This window comes from Anoplolepis gracilipes, chromosome 12 (genome assembly GCF_047496725.1).
Source record: "Anoplolepis gracilipes chromosome 12, ASM4749672v1, whole genome shotgun sequence".
NCBI lineage: Eukaryota > Metazoa > Arthropoda > Insecta > Hymenoptera > Formicidae > Anoplolepis > Anoplolepis gracilipes.
The window spans coordinates 10,210,703-10,233,174 of NC_132981.1; the positions used below are offsets into that span (position 1 = coordinate 10,210,703).

Below are 22,472 nucleotides of genomic sequence, written 5' to 3' on the forward strand. Positions count from 1 at the left end.
CCTATCTCACTGCTAATGACGCACTCACTCTGTGCGACGCACTTTGCCTGACGCGTTTTATTTCGTGCGGAATTAGAGTCGCCCAGACACGATACACTATCGATTTTCTATCTATAGGGTACAATTTAACCAGCCTTAATTATTGACTCGCTGCGACGTTCGGAGAACCAGACGGGATTTGACTTCTTCGGTCAATTAGGAAAGTATGTCTATTATCAACATTTTGTATATATATATATATATATATATATATATATATATATATATATATATATGTGTGTGTATGTGTGATTGTAAACAGAGCAAAGCGTCAGCTCTTAAACAGTAACTAACAATGAATGGAGAAATAAATATCTATTTTGTAATGAACATTTCTATTATCCTTGAAGGGAAATTTGATGTTACAACAAAAGTGAAAAGGATTGTGAATTTGCAGATAAAATAAGAATAAGATATGACTTATGTACATACTTTAAGAAAGAAGAGACAGAATTGTATTACATTAATTATTATCTTCTCAATCTTTGATACGCAACGTCTGATGCACGAAAATTATTTTTGTTTATATTGTTTTTATTAATAAAATTGCTAATCCGTTTTATTATCTATTTTACAACAGAAATAGACATTCGTTTTTCTGGACTAGAGAATGATTACGTTAAGGAGAATGCTTGTTGTAATGATATACAATTTCGTAATAATAACTCAATATTGATTAATTGATTAATTCTACGTTATTAATAATTTAATATACTCTCTCACAAATTAGTGTACAAAGTTTCCAAGGAGGGGAACACTTCATTTTTAGAAAGGTTCATGTGCATACGCACATACGTCGTTTGCGGGATCGCATTTGGCTTCCCTCACGGCAACGGCGGAGGCGGCAGCGCGATTAATTGACCACCCCTGCTAATGACGATCGGCGTTGTTCACCGAATAAACCCCAGGGCGCAAAGTTATGCCCCATTTCGTCTCTTCTCGCGTCTTGTTCCTCGTTTAGAATTCCACCGACCGCCCTGCTCTATTTATGTTACTGCCTCCGATTTTCTCGAGGAAAACAACGGGGATTTATCTATGTGTTAGAACGATCAATATTTACGTTCTTTTATCGGACAAACCGAAAAATTATTAAGCTGTTCGGATAATATTCCGTACTTTCGATATCAGAAAAATAAAATCCAATTCAATTTATATACTGACAATAGAGCGCAGTGTTTAAGTTCACGAACAATAAATAACAATAAACGAAAGAGCAAGTTTATATTTTATAACAAATAATTCTACATTATCCTTGGAGAAATCTTACATCAGAAAGAAAGTGTGTATGTATATAGGTACGTGTATATTTTATATAAAATGTTCTCTGTCTCTCTCTTACGTGAATGTTGCTGTACAAAAAAATTTCGCACGCGCAAGTAAAATTTTTATCGCAGCAGAATAATACTTGAAACTTAAGCAGAAAAAATTCAAATATTCAAAGTGTAAAAATTTTGTAGACTGTCTTTTATACTTTTGCAGATGCAAGTAAATTTTTTTATTTTTCGATTTGTCAAAATTCCGCGCCTGAATTGAATTCTTAGAGTCGTATCATTCGATTTTGGACACAGTGACTCGTGAGACGCGCATTTATGAAGTACTATTACGATCTACGTAAACTAATGACGGGTCTCAATGCCTGTGGCAGATGGCGAGACCGTTAATGCAACGTAAATCAATTTCGCTGTAGATTGAGTGCATTAATAAGCTTTCAGAGGACTGCGTGACGTTCGATCGATCGATCGTCGTTTCTCATTATCGAAAGCGCGCGATTCTTGTCCATCTCGTGTATTCGCTGTATCTTGAATTCAGCGGATTCCTACCCTTCCATCCGAGGAACGTCGCTGTATCACGAATGACGGTCTCGGGGATGCTGTTCCATCAATAATTCACTTGGTTTAGTTACGATGAGGAGCCGGTTCTGCATGACCCGCTTAATTGGAAACACAATAACATTAGTAGACGCTAGCTCGAAGTGTCTAAAAGATGATTTAACGATATTTAACGCCACGCGGTTGTATTGAAACGGGAATAATGGCTCGCGAATAATTAGTTAATGAGCAATAAACACGATAATTACTTTGAATACGAAGAATAGAATTTTAACATGTATTAAGATTTACGAAACTTTTTTTAGATATATAATTGTTGCTAAATGAGTAAATCGCATTTACCGTCAAAGATCGTCGTCGGAATCGTGAAATCTTTCGTACGACACGATGGACTTTTGAAACGTATCGTAATCCTTCTTTTCTTCTTTCTTGCTCAACAACTTTCTCCGTTTCAATGTGAGATATATCAGCAATGGACAGTACGCTATGTTCACGATGCCCACAACTCGCATTACCCATGGGAATCCGATAGCTTTGACCATTTCGCTGCCCACGATGGGCCCTTGAAAAAAGATTGCGGTTTATATATTGTACATTTTTTATAATATTCTGCTTTTAATTACAAATAGAATCTAGCACACGTAAAGGCAGTTTTACACCTTGTACACATCATGCCTCTTCTCTTTATTTATTTTAGTTTTATTTCTAATCGACAAACATATTAATATATTACTCTACCTAAGGAGTAAGCTAAACTGACAGCTACTTGTTGAATGGAGTAAACGGGTCCGTAATTGCCATTTCGGTCTACTAAACTAGCCAGCAACGGTACGAGAGCTGCATCGGCGACGCCGATGCCCAAACCCATTGCCAGATGCGGGAATATCAATTGCGACATTGTATTGGCTGACGGGATAAGAATGGCGCTAACGCCGACCACAAACACAGCCAGAATCGCCACTTTACTGCGCCCGTAACGATATGCTATCACGCCAAAGAAGTTGGTCCCGATTAAGTAGCCCACGCTGTCTGGTATGAATACTGTGCCCAATTGCCATTTCTGCAAAAGAAATTAATTAAAAAGTTAATATTCTTTTTTATGAAAATTTATGGAACCGATGGTGTCGGTTTTAATTATCAAACGGTTTAATTAATATTCCAACTTTCCCCTCGCTTAATTTCAAGTCAACGTTAATTAATTTTAATCGTTGCTTAACCATTGATCATATTAATAACTATGTTGTAGACAGTAATAAAGTATCAGCTATACGCGATGATTTATGATTTATTAATCGAGCTTGATAAAACTTTTTTTCCACACATTTTTATTTTATATTTTATAAAATAATATGTAATTGTTTTTTTTTTGTGATTGTTTATACAAACCTTGGGTCTTATGTGGGTCTGAAGCCAAATGGGCAGACAAGGCTCTAGTATCGCTATCGGTGATGTCGAACACCAGATTGCACCGGAGATGATGAGGATATGTGGATTAGATAATAAATACATCCACGCTCTTTGTTGCTCGTTTGGCTGATATGTACGGAATAGGAAAATATAATGAAACAATTTAATAATATGTTTTGATTAAATCATTATTTTGAATTTTTAGCGTATATCGTAATGGCAATATTATTGAATTTTATTAAGTGATAAAAATCTCATACTCACTTCAGCGGCTATTTGAACGTCTAACATCAAGATTTGCAAACCTGTGAAATTAACACACTCAACATCATCAACAGTTTATTATAATCTCGCTCATAAAGAAATTATCTTCTTATTAATTATAAAATTTCGGAAAATTACTTACAAATTATTACAACGATGAAGCAAGACACTAATAGGAAAGGTGCCATCTTTCCCTCGAGATCGTAAAGCACAGAACCGATCGGATAACCCAGGAGAACACCCAGAGCGATACTGCCGAGGACGAAACCCATAATTTTGGATCTTTCGTCCTCCTTGGAATATTGAGAGGCGACCAGAGACATGCCGGAGACTGCTATACATGCCGAGGCTATACCTTGAACACTTCGAGCCAAGAACAATATCTCGTACGTTTGTCCAAAGGCGAACACTGCGATAACAACGGAGATACAAATCTTTTTGTGTTAATTTTGCGCCTTTTAACTATTTTTACACGTTTAAGTAACCGATAACAACATAAACGAACAATTAAAAATAACTGCATAATAAATTAAATCCTTAAGACTTAATAGAAATACTTATGGCGTTTGATGAATCGATTAAGATGTAATAAATTTAAAATTTTATCTTTTATTTTGATAACATCTTGCTTGAAGCAGAAACGAGAAAAGACTCCGATTATTCATCGGATGAAGACGCAAGTAAAAGTGTCGTCCGCTACTTACGTAAAGCAGCCAACAAGAGGCTCAGATTTCCCAGGAACAAGGGTCTGGCGTAGCCCAGAGTGCCGGTGAGGGTGCCCACGGCAGGATTCAAAATTAATTGGACCAGAGCCTTCGAGCTTAATAGTAATCCCACCCGACCGTTTTCGTCCTTCTCTGCGTTCGCGGTCGTGTTCGCGTCGAGTGTGCACAGGTAATCGGGAATAATCGGCACTGAAACATGTCGGAATCAGCAAATTGTCTGGAGACTCGTCTTTCTTTTTTTCATCTTAATTACCAACTACCGTCAACAGGACATTATCCAGGAGGAGACTGAGATAGACTATCACGACGATGATCGCGCGATTGTTTTTCAGATCGCTCAACGTCATCCTTGATCATCGATCTCGATGGATAGAGCAAAGAGAGATCGAAGACCAGAAGCCACTATATTTCGGCGGAAAATTCGACCAGAAATCAAAGATCTATTTTTGATTTTTGAAAAATTTATGTGTCGTAATCTGTCAATTTTCGATAATAAGAGACTCGCCTTGGCACATAATATTATTAAAAGAGCGCGAAAGAATAAGATATAAATAAAAATTTCAATTTTTAATGACTTAATAATTATTAAATTTTGAATATAGATTTTACGAAAAGAGAAAGATCGAAATACAAATTAACCAAATAAGGCTCCGTTATTCCAGAAGACTATATATTTATAGCAGTCTATTTTTTAGCCTATCTATTTAGGACGAATCTCTTTTTCAAACATCGAAAAAACTTTCTTGATTGATCCTCTCTCTTTCTCTCTCTCTCTCTCTCTTCCTCTCTTTTTGTCGGCCTGATAAGCGCACGTAATTCAAGTAGCTCCCCTCGTATTTCTCTTTTCTTTTTCTTTTTCGTCACTTGAAAGAAGGCTCTAAACGTGACTGGAAAGCGGACGAGTCTCGTGCGGGCTTTTATAGCCGCTTGAAGCTTGTCCTTGCGCAGAAGCTTTTTCATGGGGGGCTACACGAAGATTGGTCCGGATGGCGCATCCTTTCACGAACCGATGCACTTTTCGATTTATCTCCATTATAGTGGCTTATCGGTCGTCGCCAGCCGGTCTGATTTTAGCGGTTTTCATGGTGGTCTCATGATGTGGAAATAAACCATGGCGCACGTGGTCGTAAACCGTCAAAGAACGTCATCAATAGGATCGGTGAAGGGGCTGCGCGCGTGTGATAGAATTTTCGAGAGAATTACGTTTTTTTTTTTTTTTCATATATTTTTTTACGTATGTGCGTAAAATACGCGATTGCTCTAGATTAAAATTATTTATTACAAATTATTTTTATATCTTAGTCATTGTAAATTTCTCTTGAAATAAAATTCTATGGAATGAAAATGTATATGCAAGCTAAATATTATTTAATTGCAGCTTTATTTATTTGTGAAACAGTTTAATTTTTTCTTTATTATAATCCCAATATTATTGAATTGGATATTTTATATAATCAAAATGTATACATATTTTTTAAATGTATGTATATATTTTATGGTATCAATATTAATATCAATATCAATATATATCTGTATACATATTTTTTATATTGATTTTGATATTTTACGTATAACATATCCAATTTATTATTAAAACTTGAAACATACATGTTGGGGTAATATATATGCAAATTTCTTTATAAGACAAAATACAAATTATTTTATATTTGACATTAAAAAAATAGAAAAAGGTATAATAATTCATCCAAACGGCAAATTTTTCTCTCATACGTCACACTGCGGTGAACGCAAACTTCATTTTCGCGAGTCCCTTTGTTGTGTGTCCGCTATCTCGCTATCTCGTCATCGATATTCCCGCGGAGCATACACCTGTGCCCTGCTTGCGAAATTACGATCGACCATAATGCAATTTTGGCGTTGAGGTACATGCCAAATTGATTCTGCGCCGCACACGGCGCAGCTTTCCACTCATGTCTCTCCTCGCTTAATGTAACGAGGAACTTCCGTCGTCGAATTGGTTAGCAAACTCATCAATAATTACTGTAAACTTAAGTGTTTAGATTTAAAGTTATTAGAGAGGCTTTCAATGAATAATAAAAGTCACATCCTACTCTTTATTTACTTATAACTTTAATTTTTTAGAATTTTTTAAGTCTCGCAATTATTTAACAAAAAATCTGATTTAAATATTTATTTATTTAATTTATAACAATTTATAAATCTGTATAAATTTTTCATATAGCGCATCGAGATAAACATTAAATGAATTTAGCTCTATTACATAATATATTTATCTCAAAGGCGAGTAATTCTGCTGAGATCTTCATTTTCCCTTCGATCCTTTTGGTCTTCCTCGTTTTCTTCGTCCTCGTTCTCGTCCTCTTCATCGATCCTTTGCTCCCTTATCATATTTGTTGGACTGGCGTATCTCATGGGATAAATTTCATTGTATATTCTGAGAGTAGGTGAGGAATTATTTCTATCACAAATGGTTTCTACGTTGCTTTCTTCTCCCAGAACTACTCTCTGCGATCTATAGATCCTTGGCTGCGCGTAGATAACGTCATTGGATGCTACTTCAAGATTTTTTAGAGACTGGAAATTTACAGGATTTTAAAAACCTCTTCTCTATATTTAAGTTTGTAATATTTTTATATATAACTCAATAATTAATTATATGTAATTGTGTATAAGTTATTATTTTTCAATATTTTACGCAGAGAGATTTCGCATTTTTAAACATGTTATAAGAAAACAATGTTTTATCTTGTTTATCAGTTACTTATGAAAAAAATACATATCCGATTAAATTACCGTAATTTAATGATTATTCATACATACACACATACCTCGACGTATATTCGTGGCGCGATATGAGCAACATCAATTTCCTTCATTTCCGTCTGAAATCCATAATTACCATATCCAGACATTTCACGGGTTACATATGGATCTTCGCATCGATCGAGATGTTTCAAGCTCGGATTTGAATTGTCATGATAATCTGAATTTGTTGACACCTGTAAAATCTGATTTTCTTGAAACGGATGAACGTAGTCGTAGGAGGAACGTGACTGTAAAGTGGGAATTCTTTTATTACTGATAAAAAATAAATTATTATTTAAAATTTGTCGCATTATATACATATAATTAACTGTAAAAAATTAATTCAGTTTTTAATTAAAAATAAAATTGATAGCCGACAATTCACATGATTAATCGCAAGTATAAGAAATAAATTTTTTTTGTTTTATTAATTATTTTCAAAAATTAATAAAAACGTGTAATATTTTAACCTGCTTGATGATCGAATCGGTCAGTAGATTGATAGAATTGAATCTTTTCTCGTGACCTTTCCTTCTAGGTGAATGTGTGATTATGTAATAAATTTTTGGTATTAAAATACCGAGGATTATGGAGTAAGCCGTACCAATAATACCAAAGGAAACAATTGTGTCACGATATTCCGGCTGCATCAGCAGAAAACAAATCAGCCATACTATCCATGTTACCAGCAGACCGATGGATGTGCCAAAGAAGCATTTTCCTTCATAATAGTTGCGTTGTATTTTGGTGATGAAGCACGAAGCGACGAATAATAAAATTAATAGAAATATGTCATAGCCTGAAAATATATTAGAGATTGATTTTAAATAATTTTAGTAGATTATTTTGTAATATATAAAATAAAATAAAATATCAAAATCTAAGAAGATATAAAATACTAACAATAAGATAAATCAAATTATATTGAATTAGTTTAAAAAAAAAAAAAAAACAGAATACAATTTATTAGAAACTTAGAATTTATTGTAATCTTTCGAATAATATCACGACTTATTTAGACTCAAGGATTATATATATTATTATATTTTAAAATCAATAAAAAACGTACCTAGCAACGCGATAAAGATAGGACTTCTGATAACCACAGCCGAGTTTTTCGTGTTTAGAACGAAAAATATGACAGACACAGCAACTTGCACGCTGGACATGAAGAATGCCATGAGACTATGCAAGTATCCGTTGATGTGAATGACGAAAACGTCACTCTTGGACAAGGCCAGAAAGAATGCTTTCGAGAGCACGATCGAGAACGTAAAGCCGAACGCGAGAGTGGTGTGGAGGATTTTTTGAGCATTCAGATTTTCCGTGCCGAAATAATCATCCGTCATGCAGAAGGGCAACGCCGTCCACAGGGTAAACATATTGGTCAGGACGAGGACGATCGTGAAGGTTGGATTGCCATCTAAAGTCTCTCCCGTCACGAAGCGACGAACGATGAAGACCACGATGACGCAGCACGCAAACGTGCCGCACACGACGGCGATTAGGAAAATAGAAACGTAAACACTATTCTTCAGGACGTTTTTACCGATGATGTCTGTTGGAATATTAGATTAATCTTCAAGTTTACTGTACATACATTAGAGACATGATTTAATATTTCTGACGACTACTAATGTTAAGTAGATCTGAATTATAATTAAATATTGCGTGAAATTGATCAAAGTGACACATTAGATCTCCTACTTTTCATAATTTATTAAAATTTTAATCAATTATGAAACGTATACAGGAGATCTAATATCTATAATGTGCACAGTTAATCTATAATTATGATTATTAAAATTTTTAAAAAATAGATATCATATAGCATCTTACAGATCCTACATTACTATAGATTGTTACATATAATTTACATTTTTTTCTCTCGTCTATTTTTTATATTTCTCTGACAGCTAAATGAGCATCTCGTGAATTTTGTACAAAGCTTAAAAAAATTCATATTATATTTACATCATTTTTACCTTTCGTCATAACTTTTTGTTCGTTGGATCGTTTCTGGAAATTCGTGCAATTCTCGCAATTCTCGACGCGCTCCTCCAGACAGAGCCCCGGCATTCCGGACGTCATTTTCGTTGGAAGTACGCGCAATTCGGACACTTCGATCTCGTAGAGAGCGACGTCGACGAGCTCGTGCTGTGTCTTTATTGCAACCACGTATCTCACCGAGTACGACCTCAGTTGCAAAGCCTTGTAGACATCAAAATCGCGTATTTTCCGCTGCAATTGCGAACGAAATTGTGTCATAATGCAGTTTTCTTCGTGGTTCCCGTCATCGTCATCGTCGGTAGTGCAATTTCTCTTTTGACCTTCCTGGAGAATATCCATTAATTCAACAATGGCCTTGCCAATACCAAGGAGATATGGTGAGTGGTTCATGGAGTCTTCGTTCTTCTCTAGATGTTCGTTCACGTTTGAAAATTCATCGAGATCAAAGCCAGATGTTTTCGGTTTGATGACGTACGATCCGGGTGGTATGAGATCTGGAAAGTTTAAGAGACGTCGCCGACTCTTAATTTCGAAATTTATCATCTTATAATTTCATTTCTGATATACATTAACATTTAACACGTAGTCTACTTTTAATGGTTTCAATCACATTTGTGAAAGAGTAAGCTAAATAAGAAAAAAATCGTAACCATGCATTCGATAAACTCATATACTCAAATTTTAGCTTAGACTTTCAGTATTCGAGTATAGGATAATAATTTTTATTAAATATAAAAAAAAAAATTTCTGGAAGAAAAGATCTATATAAAACATAAATTTTTTTTTCGACGTATATTTATTCATTTATTAAAAGTTGCTTGTCACCTAAGTTCAAATTCACGCAAATTAATCTACTTAATTGCTCTAGCAACATCGGTTTACTTTAATTATAGTTTAATCGTTTCGTTGTTCTCGACTTAGCTATAATTGTGGACGGAAATAAAGGGTCGTTCAAACTAAGGCTAAGAAGTTTAGCGGCAAGAAACTGCCCTCTTAACTCTCAACTACTACGGTTAAACTTGAATAACGTAACTATTGTTACGAACCTGATCTCCGACTCGGACATTTAAACGTAGCAGTTGTAATTCAGCCAATGGTCGGCTCCTACATTTACAACAAATAGATAGCCACTCTCGTAGAATTATAGAGGTGTCGGAAAATAAAATTTTCGTTCCAACAAAATAAGGAAGAAATATTACACTCTCGCTTTATAAAATATTCGTGTAAGGATCAAACTGTTTCGTGCTTGCAATATCTCTATCGTCTCGTCTGTCGATACGTAAAATTACTTGCCATCAATATCCGAGTTATCGAGCGGCAGCAGGAGCCACGTTTTCCTTCTAATATCCTTCGAGTCCTCGCTTTCTCCCAGCCATCGTTGTATATCATCTCTCTCGCCGATCGCAACTATCACCGCTTCCAGGACGTTCTCGTTCCTGTCATCGTCGATGCGTTTGTCATGTCGCTTTACGCACACACCAACGTCTCTGGTGACTTCCAAGAAACGCTCGAGAACTGAATTTACGTTGGCGTGGATCAAATCGATGATCTTGTACCTGGTGCTCAGATAGTGCGCCAAGATATCGATCGTGGGCATCGTGAAATTCCTTTCCCCATAAGTGACGATCGGCAGATCGTCGTAATCGTGAAAAAAATTCACCATGGAACTGTACTGAGAGGGCACCAGTACACCCATTTCATAGTTCAACGCGCAATTTTGCTCGAATATCACTCTCAAGACTTGTTTGAACACTATAATCTTGTCGTGACATGTATCGAGTACTCTTACTCCTGCATAAAGAGTTAACGTATTTATTTACAAGAACTTGTAAAAGTACCATAAGTTACTATGATTCTAAAATGTATGAATAAATTATATCATAATTTTATATTGACGTTATATTATATCGAAATTATTTTATAACTCAAATATAGTAAATTTTTCAATTTCAATTTTACTTATAAAATATACTATAAAGAATACTAGTATATTTGATAAATAAAATTGAATACTATATTACTATATTTCTTATAATTCAATTTCGATATACATTAACATTTAATATAATTTTTAATAGTTGCAATTACATTGAAAGAATAGATAAATGAGAAAAAAATCATAACAATGCATTCGGAAATTAATAAATTTTTATTAAAATTTAAAAGACATATATGTTATAATTATTATTAATTTTTTATATAATGAACTTTAATTGATTACTGATAATTTTAGATTACTATATACATCATACTCTTACATGTATATGCAATACTATTACAATTAATTAGTTATTGCTTGATATAATTTATTTTTATGAATAAATGCAAAATAATGTAGTTTACTTACCTAATTTCACTCCTGGTATGTGATTATATTTGTTCAAAGTTTGCACCACATGTAGTGCCGTTGAGATTTGTTGGAGACCTTTGGATGACGATATATTGCAATATTGTCCGTAATTGGCGTCCACAAAGACTGATCAAATGTTAATGATTGTCATTAAAAGTTAGAAAAATTGTGAAAGTTTTCTTTTCAATCATTCTTTGAGTAAAATAAAAAACGTTTAAACAAAATTTTTTTAAATTTAAAATTTTTTTAATATATAACACGTATAAAAATGTACAGTTTGAATTTAAAGAGTGAGATTCACGAATTTATTATAAAAAAATAATTATAGTTTTCATTGCACACAAATAATCGCCAAAATTATTTGCCATTTATTAAAAATTCTACTTAGATATGTACTATTCCTTATTGTTCAAAAATTATGCTATCTGCTGCAAATAGAAGACTAATTCCATTGTAAATATAAATTATGCATAATAATTTTTAGATTCTGCTCAAATTGATTGGAATCTTATTAATTAACGACTTACCGGTTAAAATAGCATCACCCATGGTCTCCAATAACGTATTATTTTCAGAGCATAGAATTTGCTCGTTCTTGCTCAAAGTTAACAAGACGATACTTAACGAGAACGAAATTTTGATCAGCATATTATTCGTCATTATTTAATTTAAGTATAATTAAATAATCTGTGTATAAATTTCAGCAAGCAGAATATGTATTCGACATTCGCTTTCATACTTGACACGTTTTATTATCATCATTAGTCATTATTATATTGTCGTACATTAATGGATTCCTCTTATCTTATATGATTTATATAAATAGCGTAGTTAATACATATTATAAATAACTGTTTTAAAAATTCTTAGATTTAGATGATTTTTCAATGAATTTATAGACTATTAAACTTAATTATATTAGTAGGATCTTCTCGTTTAGACTGATAAATAAAAATATTAATAATTTTATATCGATCTATAAGATTTAAAAAAAAATACTCAACACATTAATCCGATATTTATTTCTTTTATATTATTCTTTATATTTTTTATTAACGTTATTCTGTGAGTTGTGTAATTAATTATTATGATATAGACAGTAATCATGATTCTGAATGACGTCATGTCAGATCACAAAGCGTCGTTTAGCACGCAGAGCATTCTTCACGAAAGTCTCATCCGCTCTCCCGGCCATTAATTTTGGTGGCATTTATTAAATCGCGTGACAAGCGCCACTTCGATGTTTAACAATCGGTACGTAATACACGTTCCCCTCCTCTGTCACCTTTGCTGTTCCAATTTTTACGATTATCATTACGAGAACGTCAGATCTCGCGCTCGATGACGGATTTAAAGCACCAGAAGTCTTAAGTCCGTTATCGATCTTCCCTCGGACAAAATTTTGCCGCTCGGAAAAATTTTATCCCTCGTAAACGCGATTCTTGTTCAAGACACTTGTAACTAATTATTATCCTTCGAACGACATCGTTGAAAAGTTTCATCCCTTGAGAAGTTTCGGTGTTTCGAACAATTTCATTAATCGAATACACGTTTTTATTAATAATTCTCGACGCTTTTGTCGAAAAATTTTTCCCCAAACAATTTTGGTCTCCGGGTGAAGGTCGTCACGCAAGAGATCGTCACGCGATTTTTTTTTCCACAACGCGCGGAATAAAAGTCGCTGCGACACTGTGCGAAGTCGACGGAAGCCGTACCCTTGTCGGACTATTCCTATATTTTTTTAAACGAATTATGTGATCGGTCACGTTGCCGTTTGACGCGACGTATAATTGACAGTCGGCTTCTTTTGAGATGCGAAGCACGCGTGAAAAAAAGTAGAAGTAAATTTCAAGATGAAATTTACTAAGTTTAATTTTCTTGTTACTTAATTTCATTATTATTGGTCGATTATCTACTACAATATATTTATATAATAATTATTATTATGAATATTTTAGTAATGCAAATTATTTATTTACTCTACGATAATTTTTATCGTCAAAATATTATTTTACGCTATGTAACTTGTTGCGATTTAAACCATAACATTTTTTATTTTAAAATCGCAAGAAGCTACATAGCGTAAAATAATGTTTTGATGATCAAATTCAATATTTGACTTCTCAAACTTTGATTCAATTATATTTTAATTCATAAGATTGTTTGTAAAATCGAGTCTCGAGAAAGAATCTCGATACAATAGACTGAAAATTGGTGAAACTTAACTTAATTTTCGTAAATACATTTTACGATATCGTTTCTTCATGATTATGTATTTAGTTTGTCTGTATGGGACTATATTATGACGGTTATTATAAATATTCCCTTTCAAGAAAATCTGTTTTTTTATAGAATGTTTTCAAGGAAAGCGCTTCCTTCGAATTCAATTACGTATACCAAATAATAATGGTTTTATAGATGCGATGTTAGAAATTTGAAAATTTTAATTTTTTCGTGCGTGCGTCAGATAATCGCGAGATTATTATCATAAATCTTGGATACGCTTCATTATTTGAATGTCCCTAATCGTCTTATATCATCAATAACGGTAATATTGCGACACCCTATATATAGGAATGAAATACAGATACCCTAGCTATATACCTGCGTACGAACACCTGCGAACAGGTAGCAGATAGACATAGTACTCGAGCGTGATGTCATAACGTGACTCTATTCTAGACCCGGTTTAGAATGTGAGCTCGGAATCCTCGATGTACCTGCGATAGTCCTTTTCCTACGAATAATTAATGTCGCGAGATTAGGCAATTTTTCTCAAGTGAGTGCCCAAAAAGGGACAAAAGAGGATAAAACGCTCGTCGAACCTCGGGTCAAACCGTCCTTTTCGAAAATTCATCTATTCGTCTAGGAGCTCTTCAGGAGCTCATCGGTCGCTATCGCGGGAATCTAGAGCGACGAGCGGTTCCACGTTCGCGGCCGGAACGTCTATAAATTCGGTCCTAGACTCCAAAACTTGAGATTCCGTACGCGGCCAGCATATCTACCGAGGAGGTGGCCAGCCGACCGGAGCGGCAAGCAGCTTCGATCTGCACATCCGGTTGCTTTTCGCTAGGCGCGCAGGTCTAGACGCCTATGAAACCGCAGACCAGGCTAGTAATTATCCCTGGCCGCTCCACGGTGCTCTGTAATTATCCGAAAAGTCGCGTGAATGGAGACGATAGGATTTAGAAAGCCGGGAATTCAATGGGCACGAAGAGTGCCCCTTCAAAGATTTACCGTCATTGAAGCATCGTCGAAGAGTCTGATTTTGGTATGAATTAAAAAGAAACACATAATATATGTATGTAATATATTAAAGAAATTTAAAGATTTGAAAGACGTAAATTGTAAAATATTAAAGATTGAATAGTTTTTAAACGATCCTTTATGTGATTATTAATACATTTTTTTAAATGTTTCTTGCAGTTTGTAGAATAAAATTCTTTAGCGTTAATATATAAGATACAGTTAATTAATAAAATAAGATTAGATCCAAATCATTATTCCTAATAGTAGTTTAAAAATAAAATAACATAGTAAAGATTACTTTTGCTTTCTTTAAATTTGTAATCTCTTCTAGAAATATTTGTCATAGAATATATTATAACAATATACTGCACATTCCTAAATATAAATTTTCAACAATTTTAAAACAACACTCAGATTTTTCTTTCATCATTCCAAGAATAATTTTTTAAATCTCACGTGCTGTATCTTGCATATTGTTTAAAATCTGCTTAAATTCATTCATAAAAAATTTATATACATTGTAAAATTATTTATTAAATTCATAATGCGTTCTCGCTTTTTGTGCGTCGTATCCACGCAGTCAACGCCAGTATTAATCTCACCCCGCAGCTAGAAAAATCCCCGCAATCGTGCGCAGCGTGTCAAGGACGTCCCATTATGCAACTGTGGACAGTTGCAAAAGTTTCTGTGTAAAGCAGACGGCAGATCGCCGCGTTGTTATCGAACGACATTTCGCCAACTTTGAATTCGGGATTCACCGCGACCTGGAAGTAAGAAAACTCCCCTTCACGAAATTTTCCGAATTCATTTCCGAAGAGCTCGCGACTTTATTCGCAACTTGATTCGAGGGGAGGACGGCTGGGAAAATTCTCTTTCGTCTCGTGTGAAAATAGCTTTATCACAACTGTACCTTGAGCGTGTAATGTCCTGGCTCGAGCTCGGAAATATCCACCCACTGGCAGTCGATATTATGCTTGTAAATGTCACTGCAATTAACAGAAATACCTTGGTCCCCGTAATTGGCGCATTTGTATCTAAAATAGCAACGACGTTTCAAATTATAAATTTTATTAATAGATTCACGGTTACGTATAATTATATAATTACAAACTAAAAAAAAAAGTTGATAAAATGAAACAAATTAAATATATTACAAATTTTGCGTAACGTGAAAAAGAGAGGTATTATGGATCATACACCATCAGGATTCTCACCTGGGTTGAATACCGGGCATACATTGATTGTCCTCGAGGCAGAAGGACGCTTTGTGGCCTTCGGCTACTTTATTACCGCTTGAATCGATTACATCGAAAGTGGCAAATACTTCCATCGAGTGATAATGCCTATGAAATATATCACAGTTTATTTATTCCTCTCTCGTAAAATTTTTCTCGTTAATTATGAAAAATATCACTGTTGAATTTTTAATTTTAATATTTTAACTGATCGATAAACAATTTGATTTAAAAAAAAAGGTCATTTATTATGAGATTTTCTCATTTTTTGTATTTTATTTTAAACAGAATATTTTACATTTTTCTAAAAATCTAACTGTTATAAACTATTAGATACAAATAATAAAAATAATTTGAATTATTTATTTTAGAGAATTTTCTTTCTTTTAATCTATAAAAAAATTTTTTGATTCTAATAATTAATCTTCTCTTTGTTTGACTCACTCTTACTACTTGTTAATGAGTAAGACTACTTGGTTTATTGATCGAAGATGATAACGACGATCACCTCTCGATCTTCAGCCGTTATCAATGGCGTCACTCACATGTGACACATGTGCCATTCCCACAGGTGTTTAGGCACAGACGGACGGAAGTCTGCGGTGCCGGCGTTCAAAATCCTCGCCGTGAAACGCAATAATCGTCTCGTCTCCAGATGCCAATTCTCGGATTCCTGTTGCACTTTATAGGCCTGCGAGGCCACGCAATTCTCCTCCATCGCGCACTGCAGCCAGTAGAGCTGACGGTCTTCAAGATGCGCGGTGCGCATCAGTTCGATGTGATCGAACACGAGATCGGCCATCTCCCGATGGCATATCACTCCCGCCACATTCTCCACCGACCCTGAAAAGTCGTGATAACGTCATTTTACATTAATTTTCTCGATACCGTAATTAATACGAATACGATAAAGTACTCGCCCTATAAAATGACTGTGTGTGTCACGTTACTTTTTATCACAAACATATGTTGGTATTTACTATATATGGCATATATTTAGAAAGAAATATTTTATATGATACTAGAGATAAAGAAAGATCGAGACAAGGCTTATTTCCATAAGAGATGGATTACGACATAGATTGGAAGGGACAGTTTGTTTCGCTTTGTTTACAGATTCACATTTTTTTCTCGCTTCTGTCACAACTGATTTCTCTCACGTAAATCTGATAGCAAAGAATCGACCTTCGCAAACTTCTTTCATTTTTCTCTTATATATATTTATGAAATATATGTCTTTTATAATTGAAATCTATATACAAACTGCTACTTAATTTCTAGGAAAACGTTATACTGTCATGTTATAAATAAACATTTATGATAAACTCATTTCTCATCAATTCTCATAATAATGCTGTTATATGTATGTCTCATGAATATATTACTGGTAACATTTTATAAATATCTTGTCACACAAAAATTGTGTCAGAGGTACCTGGACAATCTACAATCTTGTCGTGCAGGCATTCAGCCAGATTTTCCTCGTTTCCATTGCACTGTATTCCGCTGATCAACATCGGCATCGCTTCCCGATTGTTGAAAAAATTAGTCTGAATCGCGTCGGAAGCGTAACCGAGGCCCAATTGACGGCAAACCACAGCGGCTTCGAGAATGGACCAACTGTCGCCGCAGACGGTACTCCAATCTGAAATCGAGCGGCCGCATCAACGTATATCTCGCAGAGATTTCCACATGTCGAGTTTATAATCTTGTCGATGACGTTTAAGAGTTGCAAAAATTTAGAAATATCACATATTCTTTTTCGTTTTATTTTGGTAATTTAATAACGCGGTTAAAAAGTGCGACAGCGGTTGTAACTTGCAGGGAAAAACTTTTTCTTCTCTTTCATTTATGTAACCTTATCTTTTTAATTAATTATCCTCTTTTCGCGTTTTATTCAAGAGTCTCGGAAACTTTATATAATAGGTAAAGAGAAAGAGATTACTTAAAAAATATAATTAGAATTAATTTTTCCTTCTTCGTGGTTGTAATATATTTAAAATGTATTTTGCCGCGTTTACCTCCACCGCCCAATTTAATTTCCACTTGACCCTCGGAATGCATACGCCCTCCAGATAAGCGTAACGCTATGCCTTGCTGATACGAGTCCTTTATTTTGACTTTCGGTGATTCCTCCCGCGAGATCGATGACGATGACGCTTCTTCTTTTTCGTCGTGCAAGCAAATGACACCGGCAGCTTCGTCACTACCGCAATCGGAGACACCCCATCCGTCGAAACGACATTTCGCGATTTCGTCCTCGGATCCGTCGCAGTAAACGTTGTCCATCCAGTATCTTCCTTTGAAGAGTTTTTATAAAAATATAAAAAAATAGAAAATAAATATAAAAAAATTGTGCATTTCCACATTAATACATGCTTTCATTTTTAATTACATACAAGGACAAATAAATAGAGTAGAGAATAAAATAAACTAAATGAAAATGAGGTATAATACGGATGACATTATTACTACGGATTTTCAGAGAATAAAAAGGTTAACGCTATAAAGTTAGCGTTCGTGAGCGTCTGCAGATAAATTAAAGTAAATGAACAGCTTGTTATACATAGATCGTATTGCTCGTCTGAGTGATACATGCGAATGATTGCACTCGACCATGAAATTGAAAGACGGCAGTTTAAGATGAAAAGACAATAATGTCTCGTCTCACTTCTGGCCTGACCAAAGTGGCCGTATGTCGTCGCTTTAATTGCACCGTTGAAGCCTAATTGCTTGCAAACCACACGTGCTTCCAAGTCGTCCCATTCGTCGTCGCATATACCGCCCCACTTTCCGTCGTGAAGTATTTCCACGTTTCCTGCGCATATATAGCAATAAAATCTCGTGCTTGCATTTTTCCTGTTGCGGCGACTCGACTCAACAAAGAGGAAATGATCGATTTACAAACTTCCGACTTGCGGAAAGCATTATATTCCGATAACACAATATCAAGATGACATTTATAAAACGTTTTTAATATCTCACTAAAAGAAAAATTACATTTTAAATAAAATGACATATATTTTGCACTTTATATTATATTATAACTTTATATAAATACGTAATTTATATGCATAAATTTAAACTGTATATTTCCCTCTTCCTTCTAATATTATTTACATATATAAAATTAAATTTATATATTAATATTAATTATAATTTTATATATTTTCTATTAAAATTACATTATACATTCATGCTTATATATAATTTTAATTAATACAAATTAATTAAAAAAAAGATTATATTTCTTAATATTTCTTACATGAATATATTTATATTGCTAGAAATAATTTTTTTAATGTACATCATTATCAATGATTTTTAAAATCACTATCATATCGTATTGATTTTAACACTGGTTGCAACAAACTTTAGCTATATATATATATATAATAATAACCACATCGTATACCGAGATATGTTTGACTTCATAAAAATCGCGTTACACGGGGAGAAAATTGTGCGGAAAAACGTGACGAGCGTGTGGCCTTCTATCTTAATAATAACAATATACGCGGAGTAAAGCGGCAAACCGATCAGCGTCGCGGATCGCGACCCTATTTTACAGTCTGGTTTTACGGTGACCGTGCCATCCGGCGACCGATTCCCGGTATCGCATATACGCGTTGACAAATGGTCGTTGACATAAATCTTCCTCGAGTTGACCCCTTTTTAATCGTCATCGTGCATACGCGCGCGCGCGAGCTTGCACAGCCGTGCGATAAAACTCGCGCTTCGTTCTTTATCTTCGCGCACCTAAGAGAGCAAGAGAGAGAGGTAGAGCGAGATTTATAACCCGTTTATATTGCAGTCGCGTTTTATCGCGGGGAAAATATCAACCCCGAACGAGAGTCGAGCTTTTATCCCGGCCGGATTTACGAGACGAGATGCGTCGAGGAGCGACGCGCCGGTTTGCGGCGCACTGGTTGCGGTACGCAATCGATACACTCGCCGCATCGGTCTGTAGTGGTAAGAAAGATCGAGAGGATGCTGTACGTAATTGATTGGCGCATCAATTGATCCGACTTGAACAAATAAAATTCTCTTGTTCCGCTTAACTTTATGCGACACACGATGAAGCTTTTTTTTTTGTTCATACGATAGACTCTTCTCTCTGTCACTTTATTATTATGCTATTACTATTTATTATTTATTATGCGCGCAATAAATTATTAATAAATTGTAAATTATTAACTCTTCTCTTAACGATATTTTTTGTTGTCATTTTATTTTTCAAATTTCAAGAAAAAAATTTCGTTTAAAAATAGTTAACGGCATACCTTCGTAATCGCCATTTTCGCCTCCTATCAGCTTTAATGCTCCCTCTTGTTTTTTCAATTTTCGAAAATCTTTCTTTAACTTCTTGATTATGCGTATCTTCCTGTCGCGGTTACCGATCGAAGTGTCGTTGTTGCTTATGCAAAACTCAAGTATGAATAATAGCACTATCAAACTAAACACAATTCTTATCCATTGTAGTTGCACTCTCATTTTTCTTGCTTTATGAAATTTTAATGTTTCCAACTATGAAAACTAAACACAATTACTGCAATTTTCTACTTTCAACGAAAAAAAATTAATGTAGAAGAATTGTTAAAATTTTTGACGTGCATCATTCTTTTCAATAAGTATATCTATCACGAAACGCGTTATACAGGATGATGAAAAGTTACATATATTTTGACATTTTACTGAGAGATTACAAGGAGAGTTTCCTTTTGTTAGTGATTTGTAATTTATTTAATTTCACTTGTATTTTATATTTTAAAAAAATTTTACTGTAAAAACTAAAAAAATGTAAAAGAGAAGATGACACACGTTAAACCATATTTTTATTAAAAAAAACAAATCAATCGCGAAAAATTGCACAAGTATAATTTGTCTAATATTTATAATTTTGTCTCTGCACTCTGTATGTGTGTGTGTGTGTGTGTGTGTGTGTGTGTGTATGTGTATTGTGTGCATGTGCACGAAGAATATTTCGCAAACACTTTAATCACAGACTGTTGTCTCCTTACGGATCTTCGACGAGCCAAAAAGACGCATCGTATCGAATTAATGCACGCACATTTCGCATACGATTCCGCGGGCTCTACTGATCGGGCGACAGGCACGCAATGCGATGACTTAACGCACATACCGCGTCGGCTTATAAGATCATCAGCGATCCAGATGGCGGATTGCTTCTTTTTTCCGCGTCGATCTCTTCCCGAACGATTCATTAGCCTCGATGACCCGCTTAAGTCGACGCGATTAGAATAGCCATGATGATATCCAACTTTCGAAAGAGGATAGAACTTTGAGAAGAGGAAAATATCTTTCTCACGGTTTTCGGATCATCTCATAATCTTTCTTTTCTTATTCTCGTTGACATCCGATTAACTTGTCATACAGAAAGATATTAAACCATCAAAAAAGTCTCAAATGCATAATGTAGTTTTCTTTTTTTTATTTCGTGAATGTATATCGGTAAATATATAAATAATATTAAATAATATTTCAAAGAAATGACCATATTTCTTATACCGATCGTTATTGAGATTAAATAGTAATGATTTTAAATATATATTACTGGAAAGTTTCTTTGAGGCATTGAATGTAACTGGGGAGCGAACTCGTTCAACGAGTTAAATTTGAACATCAGCAGAATTAAAACTGGTACGTTAAAATTATTTTTCTTCGTTCTACGAATCTCTATCAAATTTCATTTCAAAGGAAAAGGTCAGCGTTGTTTATTAATCGAAACATTTTTAGGATTTACCGTTTCATTATGCATCCACTTGCACGCTGACGGAAGTTGCTTCCACCGATCTTCCTAATGAATGATATGATCTACCGTGATGATTGATACTGGCTTGTGTGCGGTTCGAATCGGCCGTTTATAACGTTTCGGTTCTCGAGCTTTGCGGAAACGCGAGGCATATTGCTTCGTCGTGCTTGTAGATGAAAATCAACTAGTTTAACCCTCAATTGCTACGGTTAAATTTGGGTAACTATGATGAGGTCATTTTAATTTCAACAATAAATTACGCTAATAGCGTTTGTATGCGTGTGCGTGCGTGTGTGTGTTGTGTGTGTGTGTATGTTTGTGTGGAAAGCAATTTTAACTTTCATTACTTACCTTTGGCAGAAAGGCTTTATATCTTTTATAAGAAGGAAAAAGAAAAAAAATAATTATTCATTTTGATAATCTTTGCAAAATTTCGCAATAGCTTTGACCCCGTTATATAGTACTCGCAAGTCGACACGTTTATGTATGCACTTATATTGCAACGGCTTTTCAAGATAGGATCTTTTATATGCCGCAATTTATCATCGCTTCAGTTTGAAGAACATTAAAATTTATAGATAAAAGAAAAAGAAAAAAAAATTAGATAAATGTAATAATTTGTAAAGTAACAATGTAGATTCTTCTATGTATTGTATATTGTTATTTTCGACAATTAATCAAAATTTAATCTATATTTTAATGTCATATATTAATTATCTGTGTTTAATAATACAAATTTGTAGTTATTTATTTGTAGTTATTTGTAGTTATTTGTAGTTTCTTTCTATTTTTTATCATAAGAAT

The 22,472-nt window shown here is 34.4% G+C and overlaps 4 protein-coding genes across 9 annotated transcripts in view; 1 reads left to right on the plus strand and 3 right to left on the minus strand.

Moving 5' to 3' along the window:
• The window catches only part of Gprk2 (G protein-coupled receptor kinase 2), a 71,322-nt gene that overhangs the window by 17,662 nt on the left and 31,188 nt on the right, over nucleotides 1-22,472 (plus strand). The window lies entirely within an intron of this gene.
• LOC140671638 (synaptic vesicular amine transporter) lies at nucleotides 1,346-5,075 on the minus strand. The gene is made up of 8 exons (XM_072903105.1): nucleotides 4,518-5,075; nucleotides 4,244-4,453; nucleotides 3,682-3,948; nucleotides 3,540-3,580; nucleotides 3,255-3,401; nucleotides 2,607-2,928; nucleotides 2,211-2,430; nucleotides 1,346-1,969 (listed from the first exon to the last, which is right to left on the minus strand). The coding sequence occupies exons 1-7, from the start codon at nucleotides 4,609-4,611 to the stop codon at nucleotides 2,213-2,215; spliced, it is 1,299 nt and encodes a 432-aa protein (XP_072759206.1). The 5' UTR covers nucleotides 4,612-5,075; the 3' UTR covers nucleotides 1,346-1,969; nucleotides 2,211-2,212.
• On the minus strand, nucleotides 6,348-12,338 carry Boss (G protein coupled receptor bride of sevenless). The gene is made up of 8 exons (XM_072902892.1): nucleotides 11,939-12,338; nucleotides 11,409-11,537; nucleotides 10,355-10,852; nucleotides 9,037-9,555; nucleotides 8,121-8,609; nucleotides 7,522-7,850; nucleotides 7,075-7,299; nucleotides 6,348-6,820 (listed from the first exon to the last, which is right to left on the minus strand). Exons 1-8 carry the CDS (start codon nucleotides 12,069-12,071, stop codon nucleotides 6,521-6,523), a joined length of 2,622 nt encoding a protein of 873 aa, XP_072758993.1. The 5' UTR covers nucleotides 12,072-12,338; the 3' UTR covers nucleotides 6,348-6,520.
• On the minus strand, nucleotides 14,959-21,281 carry LOC140671546 (lysyl oxidase homolog 2). 6 transcript variants are annotated; one of them, XM_072902901.1, is made up of 9 exons: nucleotides 20,917-21,280; nucleotides 20,179-20,422; nucleotides 18,567-18,713; nucleotides 17,917-18,195; nucleotides 17,331-17,540; nucleotides 16,441-16,738; nucleotides 15,875-16,003; nucleotides 15,571-15,694; nucleotides 14,959-15,323 (listed from the first exon to the last, which is right to left on the minus strand). In XM_072902901.1, exons 1-9 carry the CDS (start codon nucleotides 21,118-21,120, stop codon nucleotides 15,270-15,272), a joined length of 1,689 nt encoding a protein of 562 aa, XP_072759002.1. In that variant the 5' UTR covers nucleotides 21,121-21,280; the 3' UTR covers nucleotides 14,959-15,269. The 6 variants fall into 6 exon arrangements, with proteins under 6 accessions (XP_072759002.1, XP_072759001.1, XP_072759003.1 ...); XM_072902900.1 differs by having other exon boundaries at nucleotides 14,965-15,424; nucleotides 20,917-21,281; XM_072902902.1 differs by having other exon boundaries at nucleotides 14,967-15,424; nucleotides 20,903-21,040.